Below are 21,698 nucleotides of genomic sequence, written 5' to 3'. Positions count from 1 at the left end.
AATTCACAGTGTATCTATGAAGATCCAGTCTGTTGAATGGCCTGGCCGAGTTGGATTTATACAGGACAGTCGAGAGAACAAAAGGGAAGGCGTCATGAGTGGATTTGCATTGAATCAACACATGTCTCTCTGCAGAGGAAGAGACATCTGTTGATATCTACAAGGTGTGACCGTTCTCGGGAGAGCTAGACGATGTCACTACAGGGGTCACTCATCGGGCCTTGATCAATGTATGAAAGACAAAAAGTTCAGGAAGAGGGAAAGATCAAAGAGTCTTTTCATCAAGACTGCAAGGGTTAAATTCAATAGAAACAGCTCAGCAGGACATTTGATGTTCCCGAGAGAAAGGAACATTATATGGGGAACAAATAAGAAATGTAAGGTAACACATTTTCTTCTACAATTGTCACCCCATAAGGTTCTCATGCAACGGAAACATTGTCCACTGCTCCCGTTAATAGGACGGACCTTAGATACGACTTGGCAACGGGAGATTTTTCTAGACCGCTCAGCTTATAGAACCCTTAGGCTCAGCTACAAACCACAAAGCTAACATTATGCTAGCAAAACGCTGAGTGCAGCACTAAGTCGGATCCACAGTGCAGGACTAAGTCGGGTCCACAACGTGGTCTAATGTGACCCAGATCCATTTATAGTATTGATTCTGACACTAGCATCGTCTCTTAGAGCAAGACTCATCAATATAAAGATAAACAGAGCAAACTGATTCATGAAGCTCAACTAGTTAGAATCTGAAATTGTATTTAATGTATCAGGATGCAGCAGCAGAGACCAGACTCCCCTGGACCTGGAACTGGTCCCAGCTGTGTCTCCATGAAGAGTGACTGGTCTATGCCTCGCATTATTAAATTTAAAGCTGACCAAGCTGCTGATGGAAGGTAAGAACTAAACCTGAACCCTCCTTAGAGGATGAATCAGGTCTAGACCAGCCAGAGAAAAGTTAAGAGTCAGTGAGAAGCTAAATTGGCTAACGTGACAGCTACTGCAAGCTAAGCTAAGCTAAGATGTGCTAAAGTGGGTTTACATCGGAGCTGACCAGTTCCGTAAAGTGAAGCCAACGCCGAAGTGCCTTAAACTGTCAATCTATCTGGATGTATAGAAGTCTATGAGAAAATGGTCCTACTTCTCTCTGCTGGCCACCAGGGGGCGACTCCTCTCTGGTTGTATAGAAGTCTATGAGAAAATGGTCCTACTTCTCTCTTGATGTATTATTTCAGTAAACATTGTAAACATGAGTTTATGGTCTCAATCTCTAGGCTCAAGTCTTCTTCAATCCAGCATGATGTTCATTTAGTGCATTAAGGTCCATTTAGAGTCCACCAGACCAGAAAGCAGGGGATGCGTTAGGGGGCGGGGCTTACCTGCTGATTGACAGGTTGCTACCACACTACCAATGCTGGTTAGCTACTAAGATGACTTAAACACTTAGCTGTAAAGTTGACCTTGAATTATGAAGCTAACTTTGTTAGCAGCTTCACACCAGAATCCAGATGGATCCAGATCCAGTAAGGTTGCCGCTCTGGGTGCCGCTCTGCCGCTTGTGTTCATCAGATCCACCCTTTGTGCAGAATCTGAGGCTTCAAAACTGTAGTCCACAAACCAACAGGCGATGTCGCCATGACAACGTCCACTTCTGATCTACAGTCTGTGGTTTAGTGACTCTTTAAACTTGGTTTTCTCCACAGAGTTCAGCAGATCTCAGAGGTTCCGTTGACCCAGCAGCATCAAACAGACCTGGACTCCATATTTATGGTGAGTACATGTACAAGCTCACCTTACACTATTAACCACATCAACTACAGATTCAATGCTGAACAGGTTCTAGTGGTCTCCATGCTGCTCAGACCCACACATGAATCCCATGTTGGGTTCTTTAGAGTTCATGTTCAGTTTATCCTTCTGTTCCAGCTGCTGGAAGAGAACATCGGCACTTTTGTGAAGAACGAGCTGAAGAAGATCCAGAAGGTCCTGAGTCCAGATTACCCAGAATGCTTGGAGAATGAGGACGAGGAGTTGTTGGACGGTGAGGATGAAGAGCAGAGGAGGAACAGAGAGGCGTTTCAGAAGATCACAGTGCACTTCCTGAGGAGAATGAAGCAGGAGGAGCTGGCTGACTGTCTGCAGATCAGTAAGAGGATTTTAACAGTTTTAACATGGTGGAAAGAAGAGAAGGATTCAACATGAAGAACTTCATATTTCTCCTAATAGGCTGCACACAACTTCAACGTTTAGGTTCTCTGGTTGTCTACAGACCCGAATACAGCCAATGTCATCATAAATATATGTACGCATCATGTCAATGTTTATGTTGTTTTGCTTCAACCATCCAGACGAGTTAGAAGCTTTAAAAAGTGAATTTAAACTGTTAGTAGCATCTAAATGTCTGCTTGTTACGTGTTCGGTTGTCAGAATCGATATTCCAACAGACTCAAGTTCTACAGAGTTCAGACAGGATCACGACCGTTTCAGAGGAACAGGTGTTTCCCTTCACCCAGTGACCTTGTTAACTGGTGACTTTCAGCTAGGAACTAAATAGTTGGTAGATGAAAACAAAAATGTATTTAAAACAGGCTTCTATGAGGACACCTCCATGTTTTCAATGGTGGCGTCTCAGCGTGGAGGATTACAGTATACCAGGATATTTAAATATCCAAACGGTACTATTTTCAACACCGTCATCAATACCGTCTCTTTCTATGATGCTGTATTGTGATGTGTTGTAGTGACCAGCAGACGCCACCAGAGGTCAGTGTTTCTGTTTTGTTGCCTTAAAAATCTCATTCTGGTGAATTCTCCTTTCAAAACCAAAACGGCGAATTGAGGCGATACAAGAGGCTCTTTATTTCTAGACTGACTCACTGAGCTTTACAGCTGCAGTTCAAAGGGTTATATATCCTTCCAGTTCTGTTTGTCTTGTAAATGTCTTTTATGTTACTTCTGTTGGCTTCATCAGGTGCACCTGATTGATTTTGTCTCCATTAGTTTGATTTAATCATGAAAGAAGCTCATGATGTCACTACTACTATGTACTACTACAGGGGGGCTTTAGCTCAGGAGGTAGAGCGGGTTGGCTGGCAACCGCAAGATTGCCGGTTCGATCCCCGGGTCCTCCTAGCTGAGTGCCTGGTGTCCCTGAGCAACCGAACACGTAACAAGCAGACCCTAATTGCTCCTGATGAGCTGGCTGTCACCCTGCGTGGTTGACTCTGCCGTCGGTGTGTGAATGTGTGAGTGAATGGGTGAATGTCAGTCATTACTGTAAAGCGCTTTGGAGAAAAGCGCTATATAAATGAGGCCATTTACTACTGAGGACTATAGGAATACATGGCTCTAACACCTGGCTTGTTCATAGACTGTAAAAGGGTCTGTAGGATCCACTAACTGGGTTCCTTTGTTGTTTATTCAGGAACCGCTGGTCCAGTGTACCAACGTAAACTCAAGTCTTACCTCAAGAAGAAGTTCCAGTGTTTGTTTGAGGGCATCACAAGAGCAGGAAACCCAACCCTCCTGAATCAGGTCTACACGGAGCTCCACGTCACAGATGGAGGGACTGCAGAGGTCAATGACCAACATGAGGTCAGACAGATTGAAACGGCATCCAGGAAACCAGACAGACCAGAAACAACCATCAGACAAGAAGACATCTTTAAAGGCTCACCTGGAAGGGATGAACCAATCAGAACAGTGATGACAAAGGGAGTGGCTGGCATCGGGAAAACGGTGTTAACACAGAAGTTCACTCTGGACTGGGCTGAAGACAAAGCCAACCAGGACATACAGTTCACGTTTCCATTCACTTTCAGAGAGCTGAACCTGCTGAAAGAGAAGAAGTTCAGCTTGGTGGAACTCATTCATCACTTCTTCACCGAAACCAAAGAAGCAGGAATCTGCAGGTTTGAAGGGTTCCAGGTTGTGTTCATCTTTGACGGTCTGGATGAGTGTCGACTTCCTCTGGACTTCCTCAACAACAAGATCCTGACTGATGTTACAGAGTCCACCTCGGTGGATGTGCTGCTGACAAACCTCATCAGGGGGAAACTGCTTCCCTCTGCTCGTCTCTGGATAACCACAAGACCTGCAGCAGCCAATCAAATCCCTCCTGGGTGTGTTGACATGGTGACAGAGGTCAGAGGGTTCACTGACCCACAGAAGGAGGACTACTTCAGGAAGAGGTTCAGAGATGAGGAGCAGGCCAACAGGATCATCGCCCACATCAAGACCTCACGAAGCCTCCACATCATGTGCCACATCCCAGTCTTCTGCTGGATCACTGCTACAGTTCTGGAGGACGTGTTGAAGACCAGGGAGGGAGGGGAGCTGCCCAAGACCCTGACCGACATGTACATCCACTTCCTGGTGGTTCAGTCCAAACTGAAGAACGTCAAGTATGATGGAGGAGCTGAGACGGATCCACACTGGAGTCCACAGAGCAGGAAGATGATTGAGTCTCTGGGAAAACTGGCTTTTGAGCAGCTGCAGAAAGGAAACCTGATCTTCTATGAAACGGACCTGAAAGAGTGTGGCATCGATATCAAAGCAGCCTCAGTGTACTCAGGAGTGTTCACACAGGTCTTCAGAGAGGAGAGAGGACTGTACCAGGACCAGGTGTTCTGCTTCGTCCATCTGAGTGTTCAGGAGTTTCTGGCTGCTCTTCATGTCCATCTGACCTTCATCAACTCTGGTGTCAATCTGATGGCAGAAAAACAAACAACCTCATCGTTGTTTAAAGTCTCCAGAGACAAACCTAAACTAACACATCTGCACCAGAGAGCTGTGGACAAGGCTTTACAGAGTCCAAACGGACACCTGGACCTGTTCCTCCGCTTCCTTCTGGGTCTGTCACTAGAGACCAATCAGAAACACCTACGAGGTCTGCTGACACAAACAGGAAGTAGCTCACAGACCAATCAGAAAACAGTCCAGTACATCAAGAAGAAGCTTAATGAGGATCTGTCTCCAGAGAGGAGCATCAATCTGTTCCACTGTCTGAATGAACTGAATGATCGTTCTCTGGTGGAGGAGATCCAACAGTATCTGACTTCAGGACGTCTCTCCTACGATGAACTGTCTCCTGGTCAGTGGTCAGCTCTGGTCTTCATCTTACTGTCATCAGAAAAACATCTGGACGTGTTTGACCTGAAGGAATACTCTGCTTCAGAGGAGGCTCTTCTGAGGCTGCTGCCGGTGGTCCAAGCCTCCAGCAAAGCTCTGTAAATATAGTTTTTCATTCAGAAAACAACAAACCATCTTGGAATTACAAGGTTCTATCTGCATTCTGAACCATTTGATTGGTTTTCCCAACTGCAAAAGGTAAAGAAGTAAAAAGTAGTTCCAAATAGTTACTTAACAGTAAAGGTAAGAAAGTATTTAGTGAAAAAACTACTGGAGTACTGAGTAACTTCTGAGTAAATTCTGATTATTGTGGCCCCGCACCTGGTGATCTGAGAGACTACCAGGAGGCATAGACGTTGGAAGGGCAGCTAACCCCCCCAGTTACATAAAAATCAATGCTTTCTCTAACATGAAGCGTTTGTCACCTCAGCTGAAAGAAAAGAAAAAACACAGCTCACCGCTTCATCCAGCGTCTCTCCTCTCTGTCTGTTTCACCGACACACACACACACACACACACACACACACACACAGATACACACACACACACACACACACATACACACACACACACACACACACACACAGTGATCGATAGTCATGTCGAAGACATTTATTCTAACTTTTCTCTGAGTTTTGTCGACATAAGAATGACTCGACCCACAAGAATCTGAGTGATGAGCAGCTACAAACAGAATCTCACATCAGAAACATTCAGAAATGAACTCATTCACAACTGAAAGTGAAACTTAAATAGGATCGACAGATTCACTGACGTTAGACGGTAAAAGCCGGGGGGATTTCAAAAAGTGGGCGGTATATTGTGACTCCTCCATAAATGATTGCACATACACTTGCATATTTATGCACATTTGTCTCTGAATGACAAGGAGTTAGAATTAAATATAACCGGGCGTGGAGAGTTTGTGTGCTGTCATGTGACTGCCTGGCTGCGTTTGATTGGTGAAACGGAGTCACGTGAGAGTCTTGAAAGAAGACTCAGACAGAAATAAACAGATGGCACAGTGTGACGTTAACCTCACCATGGAGCCTAATACACCACCCAGCTGCAACAATAACCTGATGAACAAACATGTTAAACATCATTTAACTTCATTAGGATAATAATGTCAGTTAGAACCTGAGGGGATGAACAGTTGTTTGTAATTGTTTCATCATTAATTTCTGATTCCTCTTCAGACTCAGTGGCTGTAACCTCTCAGAGAGAAGCTGTGAAGGTCTGTCCTCAGTTCTCAGCTCCCAGTCCTCCAGTCTAAGAGACCTGGACCTGAGTACCAACGACCTGCAGGATTCAGGAGTGAAGCTGCTGTCTGCTGGCCTGGAGAGTCCACACTGTCGACTGGAAACTCTCAGGTCAGATTCAACTACTTTGAGAAGTTTACCTATGAAGCTTTCAATGATGCGTTTACATGCACCAAATATTCAGTTATTTATATTCATGTATTCCTAAACAGACACGCTGCTACTAATCTGTTAACACGGCTGATGAAATACTGTTTCTGCTGCTAACGACTTGCCAGCAAAAGAACAAAACAAAACTTTTATCAAAACCAAACCTCTTGTTTATCTTTTCCCTGCCGTTCGATGTTTTAATAGTTTTATAAATCCACCTGGCGTTTATAAATGCTGTTGCAAACGTCAGTCTACGTTTGTGAACGTCACTCCATGAACATGTGAGCCTGAACTACAACACCAGACTGTCTCTGCTGTCAAGGTGGAGCCAGTTTGAACCACTTTCTATACAGTTGAGTTTATTGAGTTTTATATGAAATGAACTAATATTGTTGTCACGGTGGCTGAAGCAGCAGGGAGGACCCACATGCAGACTCAAAGCTATGCAGATGCAATGAAGACATATTACTCATGAAAACACCCCCTAGTGGCCAGCAGAGAGAATGCAGCTTTAAGGACCTTCAGGCTTGACTTCACTTTTCTGAACCAGAGGTTGAAGCCTGATTGGAATATCAACTCTGACAACTGAACATGAACCAACCAGACATTTTGATGCTGCTGACAGTTTTAATTCAAAGTTTAAAGCTTCTAACTCGTCTGCACGGCGGAGACAAAACACCATTTTAACACCAACATGTGCACACACATTTATGATGACGTTACAATGCATTTTAAACCCGAAATCAATTGACTCTACATTCGCGATCGTGAGATGGGCATACGCTCCACTTTTGGAAAAGTGTGAAAGCCGGTCCGTGTGACTCTACACTATGTTAATTAAGCGCTGTTGTTAGCAGGCTCCATGAGCTGGACACCGACTCACGGAGCGGCTCCCGGTCGGTCAGAGCGCAGCCGACCCCGGCACACCGAGGATCAACAGCTGAGGGGCGGCGGCGAAAAGGCGGAGGCTCCGATTCTCCCCGTCGGTTTTGAACCGCTTTTATGTCCGCGTCATAACGCTTTTGGTGCGAGTTTAAAACAGTAGGTTTATTTCAAAACGTGAGCGTCAGACGCTGTCAGAGCGTTTATGAACAGTGTTTTAGAGCTCCCCTAAATGTCTCAGGTAGGCTTTCAGGTAATTTCGCAGCGCCTTCCGGGTCATTAAAAAAGACGTACAGCAAATCTGGAATGAAAAATGGCCCTGTTATTTCATCCCCGAATCCCATTCATGAACACAATATCTAATATCAGTTAACGAGTCGTTTTCTGTTTCTCGTTTTCCGTTTTTTAAACGAATAACGGGATAAGAGTCATTTTCCGTTTTTCGTTCTTTTATTTTGAAGCGAAAAACATCACATCCTGCTGTGTAATGAGCTGCATTGAACACAAGAAGATCTATCGAGAACAAAAATGTCCTTTTATTTTGGCGAAAAGTAATGCAAAAGTAATGTAAAAGTAGTGTAATGCCTTACAATTCAAAGACAGTAATATTGTAATGTAACTAATTACTTTGAAATGACAGTAACAAGTAATAAATAATGCATTACGCTTTTGAAGTAACTTGCCCAACACTGCCTATAGCAAGGGTCACTAAGAGGTGGAGCTTGGCCCAGATCCAGACCCAGACCCCGTCCTATCAGGACCCAGACCCATAACTGATAGATCATTGAGAATTATTAAATGATGACGGAGCGTTTCCATTTTACTGCTGCAGCGTTAGCATCACTACACTGGTTCAGATGGTTGGAGGCTAAATCATCTCACTGGTTGCTACTCACAAACACTAAATTACCCAGTAATGCAACGGGGTGAAACGTTAACTCTGAACTTAATCAAATCTGTGCAAACTGGAGTTTCTGTGAGTGACGTTTCTATGGTGACAACTGACGAGACTCACTGACAGCTGACAGATGGATCAGAGAGTGGAGGTGATAAAGGTCAGTCAGGTCGGTGAGATCTAGAGTCGATAGATAAGTTCACACGGCTGCTCTCAAAGAGGAACGCTGACAGTGAGAACAGAGCTTTGAATCAAGACAGACTCTTTTCTTCCAACTGGCAGTTGAACACCTGAATGCCTCATATGTTCTGAGACTCTTAAGAAGCACATTTTCAAAGCTGTGTTTTGTATTTTAGTGTTATTATCAGAGTACTTGTTCTTCATAATTCCTCCAGTTCAATATGAAAACTATAAACATTGTTGAAATGTTATTGAATTACAGCCTTTTTTCTTTGCTAGATGGTTTAAAATCAATACCAGATCTTTGTTGGCACACCAGGTCTGAAGACAGACCACATAGACTGTTTCAACTGTTGTTTCTTCTCTTTTCTAACGCTTCAATTTCTCTCTCAATCATTTCAGCTCATCTCTATTCTTTCTTTTAACGTCCTCCTCTGTCCATCTCTGTCCATCACTCAGCCACGCTTATCCCACCCAGTACAACATCAACACAGCAAAAGACAAATATCACTTTTTCTCATTTTAAAAAGTGGACAAATGGACATAAGTCTATGTAAAGTCCCAAGAAGTGACAGTAGTGTGTGTGTCTTCAGTCTGTCAGGTTGTCTGATCACAGAGGACGGCTGTTCTTCTCTGGCCTCAGCTCTGGACTCCAACCCCTCCTATCTGAGACAGCTGGACCTGAGCTACAATCATCCAGGAGACTCAGGAGTCAAGCTGCTGTCTGCTGGACTGGAGGGTCCACACTGGAGACTGGACACTCTCAGGTGAAGACAGATGGACAGACATTAGACTGGACACTCTCTGGTGAGGACAGATGGACAGACATTAGACTGGACACTCTCTGGTGAGGACAGATGGACAGACATCAGACTACACACTCTCAGGCGAGGACAGATGGACTGACATCAGACAGGTCTCTCAGGTGAGGACAGATGGACAGACTTCAGACTGGACACTCTCTGGTGAGGACAGATGGACAGACATCAGACTGGACACTCTCAGGTGGGGACAGATGGACAGACATCAGACTGGACACTCTCTGGTGAGGACAGATGGACAGACATCAGACTGGACACTCTCAGGTGAGGACAGATGGACAGACTTTAGACTGGACACTCTCAGGTGAGGACAGATGGACAACAGCTCCAGACTGTGTCTCCGTCCATGACTGAGGAACTGGGGTTCATGTTTAATGGTGGACCTGATTGAGGTCTTTGAATGTCTTCCTGCAGGGTGGACCATGGGGGACAGCAGAGACTGAGACCTGGTCTGAGGAAGTGTGAGTATGTTTTCAGTAACTCAGCTGCTCCAGATTTGAACGTGTTCATGACTGAAATCCGATGATCACGTTTCTATCAGGATGCAGCGTTTGTTTCTTCGTGGCTGTAAAGATGTCGTGTTGTGTTCACACCAAACGCCACATTTTCACACTCAATTACACACAAAGTCAACGCAGAGACACAAACGGACGCCAATTCCTGCCGGACGGCAACGGAGACAAACACGCAAAATTCACGTAGTCGGGTTTATGTTTAAATATTTCAACTGAAGAGATAAATTCCTCTGTGTCTCTAAAGGGTCTCAGTGTTGAGATCGTCCTCCTGTCGTCCTGATGTCCCTGAATCCTAAATGGAGGAACCAGATGTTGTCTCCTGGGTCTGTGGTCCCCCAGAGGTCTAGATAGTAGCTCACATTAGTCCAGAGACCAGACCAGACTATGTGGATGAACCAGAGACTGTCTGTGGTCCCCCAGAGGTCTAGATAGTAGCTCACATTAGTCCAGAGACCAGACCAGTCTATGTGGAGGAACCAGAGACTGTCTGTGGTCCCCCAGAGGTCTAGATAGTAGCTCACATTAGTCCAGAGACCAGACCACAGGTTGGTCTGGTGTCCATCTTTAGTAATTTAAGGCCAAACTGTGATATTTTTAGGACCAACGATGTAATTTTGTCGTGTTTTTGTTTCGTCTGTTGATCGTCAGTGATCCAGAACAGACAGGTTGCGTTCTCACTAATCCAACTTTCCTAACGGCTCTACATATATTACACTAATTATACACATATATAGAAACCTGTTCTCCAGGCAGGACCACACGGCCTCCCACAAAGAACACCCCCACTCCACATGGCTGACTGGTCGACACCCACAGCCGCCATCTTGTAACACACACACACACACACACACACACACACACACACACACACTTGTATAGTATTTAGTTAGATAGGCCACTTGGACTTAGTGTATGTTTCTTTGTTTATTGTTAATAAACCCCTTATGAACATACTGCTGTGTTTATTAATGTTGTATAAGAATGAATGATATCAACCTCTTCTCTGTGAAGAATTCACAAATCCTTCAACTGTTTGTACTCATATTCTAATAGTTATTAATTATTGGCATTTGAGTACAAACTCCTTTATATTGAGACTGAGTATTGATATTAATAATTATCTATTAATAACTGAATCTGCTCCTGCTAGTTCCCCAACACTGTGTTTTTCTCTGCGATCCAACAAAACACACACCACTACACACCCGTGTCCTATTTATCAATGAAATGGGTGACGTGACCCATCACCATCAAGTTACCGCCCCCTTGTGATGTCATATACTAATACCCAAAGTATATTTATTAAGCTTTCAAAACACACACCAAAAAACACCCGATTGTCTCCAACAATAACCTTTAGCTGCATTGTGTTTGTTCTCTCCATCAGATGTCTGTGAACTGGAACTGGACACAAACACAGTCAGCAGAAACCTCAAACTGGACGACACCAACAGGGAGGTGACACGTGTGGACAAGAACCAGTCATATCCATATCATCCAGACAGATTTGTCTCAGAGCCTCAGCTGCTGTGTAGAGATGGTCTGACTGGTCGCTGTTACTGGGAGGTCGAGTGGAGAGGAGATGTTGATATATCAGTGAGTTACAGAGGAATCAAGAGGAGAGGAGACGACACTGGGTTTGGATGGAATGATCAGTCCTGGAGTCTGTGTTGTTATGATGGTCATTACTTTGTCTGTCACAAAAGAAAACAAACACACATCTCCTCCTCCTCCTCCTCCTCCTCCTCCTCCTCCTCTGGTGTGGTAGCAGTGTACTTGGACTGTCCTGCTGGCACTTTGACCTTCTACAGCGTCTCCTCTAACAAACTGATCCACCTCCACACCATCAACACCACATTCACTGAACCTCTTTATCCTGGGTTTGCAGTCGGGTTTGGATCAGTGTCTCTGCGTCTCTGAAACTGTTCACAACAAACACAAAGCGGTGTGATTACATTCAGAGTCAATGCAAAGATGTGAATGAAAACATTGCAGTTTGTAATCAGTCAGGTTCATTCCTCCTTGTACTTGTTGTAAATGTATTAATGCTTGTGTAAATGTACTTAAATGAATGGAGTATATCGGGATGGCTTTGTCTTTAGACTGAACCTTGTCGTGTTGAGGAACATGCATTAGTGACTGGAGCAACTAGTTGCTGTCCAGTGAAAACCATCAACATGAAACACAGAGCACACACAGATTAGAATAGACAACATAATGTATTTAACATATTACAAATAAAAAAACATATTAAACTGTTTCTTCATTGTTGGAGAAAATGCTCCTGCTAAATCCACTAAGGAATTATAAACTATGATGATGCTGCAGCTGTGATTTTCCATTCATCAACGCTTTATAACGCTTGCTCTTGGGTGATGTTGAGAGATACACAGACCAGCTGATGAAGACGGCTGCATGATGCATGCGAACGTGTATAAATGTTGACTTTGCTGCAGTGAACCTCCGTTGAATTGAATCCGGCGTCACCAACAGGCTTGGAAGAAGAGAAGCGTCCGCTGGCTGCATCTCGGCTCTGGGCAACTCCGACACTGCGGACCCAAATAAAGGTCGGAGGCTTTTTGCCACTATATTATCGTCAGCTTCACCTCGGCCTAGCCGCAGTGAGTAACGCATAATATTCTCCAAAAGGAAATTGATTAAGATCAAGATGAGAGAATGTGTGGATTCAAATCAAACGACTGAAACAAGAAAAAGACAAAAGCTCTGTGTAATAAGGAAGTTACATGAGAACATGTTCAAATAAAATAATAATACAAAGAATGTGAGTTAAAAGTAGATCCTGAGGGTAAAGTTAGGGCCGTTGATGAGACTCAGACCAGAGTGTCCCAAAACCAAGACTGCAAACTGTCCATAAATGCAACTTGTGGTCCTTCATGAATGCAACTCCTTCACTTATAATAGACACATTTATCAACACAATTCCAATTACTATATGTCTGCATGAAAGTGATTGTTAAATATGCATATGGTTTGTTTTCATGAACGGCCGAGGTGGGTAGCACTTTAACTCCTTTTGTATAGGAAGGTCTGTTGTATCCTAAAGGAGATGTGAAAGGATCATTGGAGCTCCTTTCCTTTGGTAAAGGAAGGTCTGTTGTATCCTAAAGGAGCTCTGAAAGGATTATTGGAGCTCCTTTCCTTTGGTAAAGGAAGGTCTGTTGTATCCTAAAGGAGCTCTGAAAGGATCATTGGAGCTCCTTTCCTTTGGTAAAGGAAGGTCTGTTGTATCCTAAAGGAGACGTGAAAGGATCATTGGAGCTCCTTTCCTTTGGTAAAGGAAGGTCTGTTGTATCCTAAAGGAGCTCTGAAAGGATCATTGGAGCTCCTTTCCTTTGGTAAAGGAAGGTCTGTTGTATCCTAAAGGAGATCTGAAAGGATCATTGGAGCTCCTTTCCTTTGCATTTAGAGAATCTGAACGGCTCTTATCATGGCGGCCACTTGTTTACTTCCGGGTCACGTCTTCAGTTAGGAACCTTCCTCAGAGAAAAAGGCCAAATCCCAGCGTCGCCCCTCACAGACTCACGGACTTTGATGTGCGTTCCCATTGAGTCCCTGAGGGTTCAGGTCTGTCCCACGGTCACATCGTGAAGTGCACGAGGACTCGCTCGTGGACATTTTGAGTCCTTTATGCCCACTTACGTAAATCAGCATCGATGCTGACTTTGCCTGAGGGAATTACCTACAGTTCATAGCGTTGCAACGTGAAACACGGGGTTACCAGGGAAAGCCCGGAGGACTTAAAAAAAAGGTAAATAAAGAGGACATCACATGTGTGGAATATTACATTTAAGCAGAAACTTTAACATTAAAGATTTAAAATGGAACATAAAACACTTGAAATCATAGGCATGTCATCATAGCCTATGTTACTGGTCTGTTCTGTTGCTCTGCGTTGTGTCGAAACAAGATGACTCCCAATAGCGGATGAAGCCTTTTATTCTGCACATGGGTCAGACACAAAACCAAAGTTGGTATGTGGATTCAGGGCCAGGATGCGTGCGTCATCTGCAGCATGGAGAATCTCTTCCTGCTTGTACAAATACTAACGAGTACTACTGTAATTGTAATATATTTCTAATGGCATATGATGGGTTAATAAAATAAACAAATAAAATTCCAAAAGGGAAGAATGTACCATCAAAATGTGAAGAAGGTGTGAGTGAGAAATACTTATAATTCGAATTCTTATCTAAATGTATCTAAATTCTGAGGTAGTGATCATATAGTGTAGTACATAAACATATAAAAATATACAGATAGAAAAATATTCAAAAAGAAAACATATCTGACATGTAGCATACAGAAAAGGCACTGTTTCATCCATTTTCAATATACGAGCTGCACAACCTGCGCTCATACAAAGGTAAAGACTAGCCTCTTGTGGCTAAAACTGGTATTACACTTAAATACAGTTATAACGTGGCAGGCTAAGCACATTTGAGATCGCGAATGTTAGCGCAGCCACGAGGCAAACTTAGAACGTACAAAACATGAACAACTTAAACTACAAATCTGATTGATTACCTGCACATGGGTCAGACACAAAACCAAAGTTGGTATGTGGATTCAGGGCCAGGATGCGTGCGTCATCTAAACGAAATAAATGTCAAATGAACAGTTGCACTTTCCCATACAAATGTCTTCCAAGATCAAACGAAAATGCAAAACGAAATAAAAGCAACAATACAGAGTCAAACATCGCAAAAATGCGATTTATAATGACCTCATATAATACATTTAAAACGGAAGGTATCTGGTCTCATGCAATACAGAGTGAATATGACTTTTAAAGACTTTTATGCAGACCCACGAAATCCCAACCTACCTGCAGCATGGAGAATCTCTTCCTGCTGCAAATTACCCACAATCCAAACCTGTACAGGAAACTTCAAAATAAAAGTCTGGACCCATTTCTGCAGGATTTAAAATAAAACTCATATAACTGTTTATTCACTCCGTTACATACACCCCCCTTAAATCCTGCCAAACTGGGGACGTACAGTAGAGATAATCTCAGGAAAAGAGGGAGAGAAGGAGAGAAATCTTAGATAGGACCAAAGAGAAGAAAGACTGGTATGTCACTAGAGAGTATCAAAAGCTGTCAATTAAGAAATTCTCCATCTAGGGAGTACTTAAGGAATGGAATGGCGCCATATCCCATACTAAAAGTAGACTATAGAGATGCCTGCTACACCTCAGATTCTGCTAAGACTCTATGTCTGATACCTCAAACTATTCTCTGTTCTCTCTAATCTGACTAAAAATGACATCTGTTAAACTAAAACTAAATGTTCAGCTTAAAACAAGCTTACAACTAGAGAAATTAAAGAGTTCACTGTGGACTCTGAAGTGTCAAGGACTTGTTCATTCATCTCACATATGAGTCTTTTGGGAGGTTTGACAGTCCTGCCTCGCCTGGTCTGTGTAACAGCATTCTCAAAGCTCTGAGGCTGAGCGCAAACAGCAGGCTCGTCTGACATGGTGTCTACATGGGCGGGGACTACTGGGTGGGTTTCAGCAGCTGGTGGCCCGCTACTCACAGGCAGAACATCACTGTGCTGTTCGCTCTCTTCAGCTGCGATGCCACTTGCTGAATCACCTGGCTCAAGCACGCATTCAGACACGTCAGAGTCTTCAGTGTGGTGAACCAGACACTCCTCCTCTATGTTGTCGGGGCTAGCATTCACCCAGTGTGCGGTTCGATCACCTACACTGATTCCATCATCAGAAAGACTGACGTCAGGGACTGCCTCATCACCGTCACTGGGCTGGGGGTCCTGCACATCGTCCATTGGTAGAAAGTCCACAGGGAGCAGCAGGTTCCTGTGGACTACCCTCACTCTGTCAGAGTTGACACCTTTGATCTTGTAGACATTAATGTCAGGGTTCACGGCTACAACTTCGTACGTAGAAGACTCCCATTTGTCGGCTACCTTCCTTTTACCTCTTTCACCTCTGTTCGCAATGAGCACTCTGTCTCCAACGGCAAGTGGTGAGCCTTTGACTTTCTTGTTGTAGAGCCTGGCGTGTCGTGTCTGTTCTTTCTGACTGTGCCTCTGTGCAATCTGTACCGCTTCACGCAGGTCTTTCTTCAGGCGGGACACAAACTCACTGTGGTCCACCACCACTTCGTCAGAGAGGACGCTCTGAAACAGGATGTCAACTGGGAGACGAGGGACTCGACCAAACATTAGATAGAAAGGTGCAAAGCCAGTCGTCTCGTGCTCTGTGCAGTTGTAACAGAAGGTGAGAAGCTGTAACATCTGAGGCCATTTGGCTTTAGACTTCGGAGGCAGAGTTCTGATCATGGATCCAAGGGTTCTGTTGAATCTTTCAACAACGCCGTTACCCATGGGGTGGTACGGTGTCGTATGTGACTTTTCAACACCTGATAGAGACAATAGTTCCTTGATCAACTTGCTTTCGAAATTTGCTCCTTGGTCAGAGTGAATTCTCTTTGGAAAGCCGTAGATGAGAAAGAAGTCATTCCAGAGTTTTCGAGCTACTTGCTTGGCAGACTGATTCTTGCATGGGAAAGCATGCGCCATCTTGGAAAAGTGGTCTGTTACAACCAAGACATCCACGGACTTGCCATCGCTGACCTCCGCAGACCAAAAGTCGATGCAGACCAACTCCATCGGCTCTGATGTGCGGATATTCTCCAATGGAGCACAGGCATTGTGCTCTGGAGTCTTTCCCACAACACAGCGGTGACAATTCTTCACGTGGCTGTCGACATCACGCTTCATTCCAACCCAGAAGAATCTCTGCCTTGCTAGTGACAGTGTTCGGCTCTTCCCCTGGTGACCAGCTGCATCATGAATTCCGTTTAGAACTTGTGTTTTGAGGGAGTCAGGCACCACAAACAGAAAAAAACGCCTGTTCATGTTGCCGTCTCTTCTCACTTTGCACAGCATACCATCACGGATGATCAACTTGTCCCAATATTTCAGGAGCTGACGTACACTGGAGGGTTCATCTGTTCTCTCACTCTTAGATGGCTTTCGACGTCTCTCAACGTAGTAGAGCACTCGACTGATGGTCCCATCTTGTCCCTGCTGGCTCTTAAAACTGCTGTGAGGAATGGGGGAATTAGCCTGCTGCAATTGAGGAACAGCTAGGCCCGCACCCAGTACCTCACTCAGTCCACCAGTGGAGTGTGCACTGAAAACAGCTGAAATCTCTGGAGCTTCGACTGAACCACTTCCACCGCTGGGTGTGTTCTGTGGATCTTTGCCTGATCTGAGAACCCTCTGGTGGTTGTTGGTGTACTTGAATGCGTGCTGGACAGTATCGTCACCATAACCACTGACATTCCTCAGGAGCGACACATATGGCTCTGTGACGAGGCGGTGGCTTATGCAAGACTGGACAAATGGCTCTCTGCTCAAGGCATCAGCGACAACATTTCTGGGGCCTGGAACATATTTCAGATCAAAGCTGTATGATGCGAGTTTAGCCACCCAGCGTTGCTCACAAGCATCTAGCCTGGGTTTTGTCAGGACATATGTCAGAGGGTTGTTGTCGGTCCATGCTGTGAAGTGACGTCCTTTAAGCCAATGGCTGAACTTTTCGCAGACAGCCCACTTCAATGCAAAGAACTCCAGTCTGTGAGCGGGGTAGTTCATCTGCGAGCGAGAGAGTGTCCTGCTGGCAAAGGCTACCGGTCTTGCTATCTCTTCACCAGGAGGGACTTGAGAGAGAACTGCCCCGACTCCGTCAAAGGATGCATCAATGGCCAAAACGAAAGGCTGGTCGAACAATGGATGAGCCAAAATCACACTCTGCAGCAGATCCGACTTCAGCATCTCAAATGCGTTCTGACAAGCAGGTGTCCAGTCAGCGGGAGTGAGCTTAGCGTAACACAGTCTCCTTCTAGGCTTTCTCCCCTTTTTCACAGGAGTCTGCTTGCTGGATCCCGATGTTAACTGGAAGAGTGGCTTGGCCTCAGCAGAGCATCCTTCAATGAAGTGTTGGTAGTACAGCACCATACCAAGGAACGACCTTAACTTCTTTGGGCATGGTGTCTGTCCATCAGCTTCCATCAGATCAATTCGCTGGACTTTGTTGATGGCCTCGACTTTGTCTGGGTCTGTCTTAATGCCTTCCTCACAGATGATGTGGCCCAAGAACTTAACAGACCGTCTTAGAAAGAAGCACTTCTTAGGGGCTAGCTTCAAATCGTGCCTGGCCAGACGTGAGAAGACAATTTCGATGCGCTGAAGAGCCACGGACTCAGACGGCGCAAACACCATCAGATCATCTAAATAGCAGAGTACACTGCTGAAGTTCTCATCTCCAAAGATGGACATCATCATTCTCATGAAGGTGGCTGGACTGTTGGATAACCCCTGAGGGAGCCTGTTGTACTCGTGTAGGCCAAACGGTGAAGAAAAGGCTGTGTACTTTTTGTGTTCTTCCTGTAGAGGCACATTATAGTAACCTGATGTCAGGTCCATAGTGGAGAAGAAGGCGTTTCCACCCAGAGCAGCTAACACATCTGACTGGTGTGGCAGTGGGTAGGCGTCTCTGACTGTCCGTGCATTCAGCCATCTGAAGTCTGTACAGATCCTTAAGTCACCGTTCTTCTTCCAGACTAAGACAAGGGGAGAGGCATAATCACTGTGCGACTTGCGAATGATTCCTTTCTCCTCCATCTCATTCAGAGTTGTTCTTAGTTTAGCATACTGGCTTGGTGGTATTCGCCTGTACGGCATACGAAAGGGTCTGTCGTCAGTCAGATGAATGCGGTGAACAAAATCTTTAGCTTCTCCACAGTCCATTTTGTCCCTTGAGAAGATTGACTCATGACTTTCGATGATCTGTAGCAGTCTGTCTTTCCAGTGTGCGGACACTTCACAAGACTCTAAGTCAATGTCAGAGAGATTCAGGTTGCGTAGAACACGTCTCATCTCTTCACTGGATCTGTGTGTTGGAGAGGGGCTGTTTTCAGCACATTGCACATTAGAGTTGATCTGTGTAGGTTGTGGCAGGTCTTCCACAGCAATACAAGGTGACACGTCAGCTATCTTGGTGTTTCTTTTCAACACGACTCTGTGGTTGGTTGGATTGATGACTTTCAGTGGGATAGAACCATCTCCCCAAAGCGGTGTGATCACCCTGCCAACCATTATCTGCTTCGGCCTTGACCTTGACTTTGTCGGCTCAACGATGACTGTGCTGCCCACAGACAGGACTGACGACACAGGCAGCTTTCCCCAAACCAGGTGTTCTGTATGCGGCTCTAACGTCACACTTCTCTGGAGCTTTACAGTACCTACTCTCTCAGGCACAGATTCACCTCTCCACCTCTCAGTGTTGGAGAAAAGGGACAAGAACTCGCAGCACTCATCACTCTGGTTATGGCTGGGCGTGGACAGAAGTCTCCAGTAGCCACTCGTCTCTCTCAGCTGCATCAAAAGCTTCTTGATGGCGTTGGTGCCCAGAATCAACTCCTCTGTCTGACCTGGCACCACTAAAGTAGGAACCGTCATGGAGCAGCCGTACACTGTGATGTTAAGGTCATAGATTGCTGTCGGTATGACGCGATGGCCTCCACAGCCAACAATGACAATGTCTTGTGCTGACTGCTTCTTGATGCTTGGAATGCTATTCACTAAACTCGCTTCAGCAGACTCACTAAGAGTGCATGCCATGGATCCACTATCAGTAAGAGCTTTAAAAGTGGGTCCATTCTCAATTGAAACTGATGTGTAAAATAAACTGTCAGACTTCGGAACTGTCTGTAACCTCTGAAAAATAACTGTTTTCTCTGAAGAAATATCACTACTGTACAACTGACTTAAAGTTTCATAATCTGAAAAAGCTTCAAAGCTAGAGGTGGGAGGCTCACTCTGAAGATCTACGTGGTTCTCCCCTACACGCAGATCAGTTAGTTTGATGACTGGCCAGCCGGCGCTGCACTCCTGAGTGGACATCTGTTCCTGGCGTGATCAGGTGAAAAGCACTGGAAACACAGCTTGTTATCTTTGCAGTGTGACAAAGCAGAGTGAGAGGCATCTTTACAGACTAAACATGGCGTGTCATTAAGACCTTGAATCCGAGGTAAGCCACTCGACCCTCTAGTTGCTGGTCTGGACTGTGCTTTACTCGTGAGAACTTTCTCCAGCATACTAATCATCCTCTCCAGAGCAGAGTTGTCAGTAGAGGCGGACTGGGGTGGAGGCTGAGCACTACACAGGGGCTGTGCTGGAGGCTGTGCATTACACTGTGGCTGCAGTGAAGGCTGGACATTACAATGAGGCGCTGAGCTAGTGTTCACCTCCATTCTGTTCATAGCCACTTCCCTCTTATCATTCCTCTTGCCTGCTGCCTTGATAACCTTCTCTGAGTGGTACTCATTCAAGACTTCCTGTACCTCAGCAGCTGACCACTTGTCAATAGTCTTAGAGCGGAAGGTGAGAGCTAAGTCTGGGCTTGGGCAGTTCCTAATGAACATGCGTGTGACCTCAATGGACAGGCTATCCTGCTGCTTACCCTGTTCCTTGAGACACTCTGCAGTCACATCAGCGGCACGGTTAAGGCGCAGCCAGTAGTCATAGGGGTCTTCCTGTGACTCGGGGAGAGTTGTATAGAAGTCTTGCAGAGGAAGAGGTGAAAACTGCTTACAACTGAAGTGTTTCCTTAAAAGGCTGTATATGGAATCTGGGCTACTTTTGACATCAACCCCACTAGACTTCACGCTCACTTTGACAACATCTTTGGCTTTGCCCCTTAAGTGGATGAGAATCTCCTCACCTTGTTCCTCAGTAGGCAGGCCTCCCTTCCGTATGAAGGTGCGCATGAGTTCAATCCATTCTTCCAGTGTAACAGTGTCAGACGCGTCACCTCTGAACGTAGGAGGATCTTTCACTTTTCTCTGACTCACTACGCGAAGCTGAGATGAACTTGACATGGAGTCCTGAGCTGGGGTGTGACTGTCACTGTGTACACTAGAGGCAGCTACCTCTGCTGGGCTAGACCTGCTCAAGTGTGCGAGGAGACTATCAGCTAACTGCTGACCTATGTGTTGCACAATGTTACCCATCTGACCTAGAATGTCATGTTCAGTGTTGGGAGTGGATGTGCAGGGGACCTGAGGCATAGAGAGGCTATCATGCTGTGTGCGACAGTCTGTGTGTGTGTCACTAACAAGAGAACTTGAAGCTGCCATCCCTACACCTCTACCTACTGTAGTGTTAATGTCTGGGAAGGGAATGGGCGCCCTCAGTAACCCTCTACCTCGACCTACACTGACAGGTGTCTGAAAGCCCTGTAAACTATTACGCTGTGGGCTATCCATTATAATCCAAAAGATAAGAGAATGAGAGAAAGGTGAAGAAAGGTAGAGAAATAGAGAGCACCTATACACTATGATACACTTACTACTACACCTACTCAAAATGCAAACATCTACATGCTGCGGCTACTATGACCCGAAAATAAGCTCAGCTGATCTGCAGAATGATGACAGGCCCACCGGTCCGAAGAGGCGTTGATCGACGACCAACTGAAGTCCACGGGAATCACGGCACCAATGTTACTGGTCTGTTCTGTTGCTCTGCGTTGTGTGGAAACAAGATGACTCCCAATAGCGGATGAAGCCTTTTATTCTGCACATGGGTCAGACACAAAACCAAAGTTGGTATGTGGATTCAGGGCCAGGATGCGTGCGTCATCTGCAGCATGGAGAATCTCTTCCTGCTTGTACAAATACTAACGAGTACTACTGTAATTGTAATATATTTCTAATGGCATATGATGGGTTAATAAAATAAACAAATAAAATTCCAAGAGGGAAGAATGTACCATCAAAATGTGAAGAAGGTGTGAGTGAGAA

General features: G+C 45.1%; 1 protein-coding gene across 2 annotated transcripts in view; it reads left to right on the top strand.

Annotated features, from left to right (window-relative positions):
- LOC311030189 (protein NLRC3-like) overlaps positions 1 to 21,698 on the top strand; it is a 171,535-nt gene that overhangs the window by 7,515 nt on the left and 142,322 nt on the right. The window contains exons 4-11 of one of the 2 annotated variants that reach the window (XM_084035820.1): positions 777 to 899; positions 1,707 to 1,773; positions 1,930 to 2,149; positions 3,428 to 5,231; positions 6,333 to 6,506; positions 9,096 to 9,269; positions 9,738 to 9,784; positions 11,226 to 12,043. In XM_084035820.1, the coding sequence (XP_083891946.1) occupies positions 777 to 899; positions 1,707 to 1,773; positions 1,930 to 2,149; positions 3,428 to 5,231; positions 6,333 to 6,506; positions 9,096 to 9,269; positions 9,738 to 9,784; positions 11,226 to 11,758 (3,142 nt within the window). In that variant the 3' untranslated portion in view covers positions 11,759 to 12,043. Of the gene's footprint in view, positions 1 to 776; positions 900 to 1,706; positions 1,774 to 1,929; positions 2,150 to 3,427; positions 5,232 to 6,332; positions 6,507 to 9,095; positions 9,270 to 9,737; positions 9,785 to 11,225; positions 12,044 to 21,698 lie in introns of those variants that run through there. The other variant, XM_084035819.1, reaches the window with a different exon arrangement.

This window comes from Eutrigla gurnardus (assembly GCF_963514095.1).
Source record: "Eutrigla gurnardus genome assembly, chromosome: 19".
In the NCBI taxonomy this organism is placed as follows: domain Eukaryota; kingdom Metazoa; phylum Chordata; class Actinopteri; order Perciformes; family Triglidae; genus Eutrigla; species Eutrigla gurnardus.
This window is presented reverse-complemented; position numbering and strand designations above follow the sequence as displayed.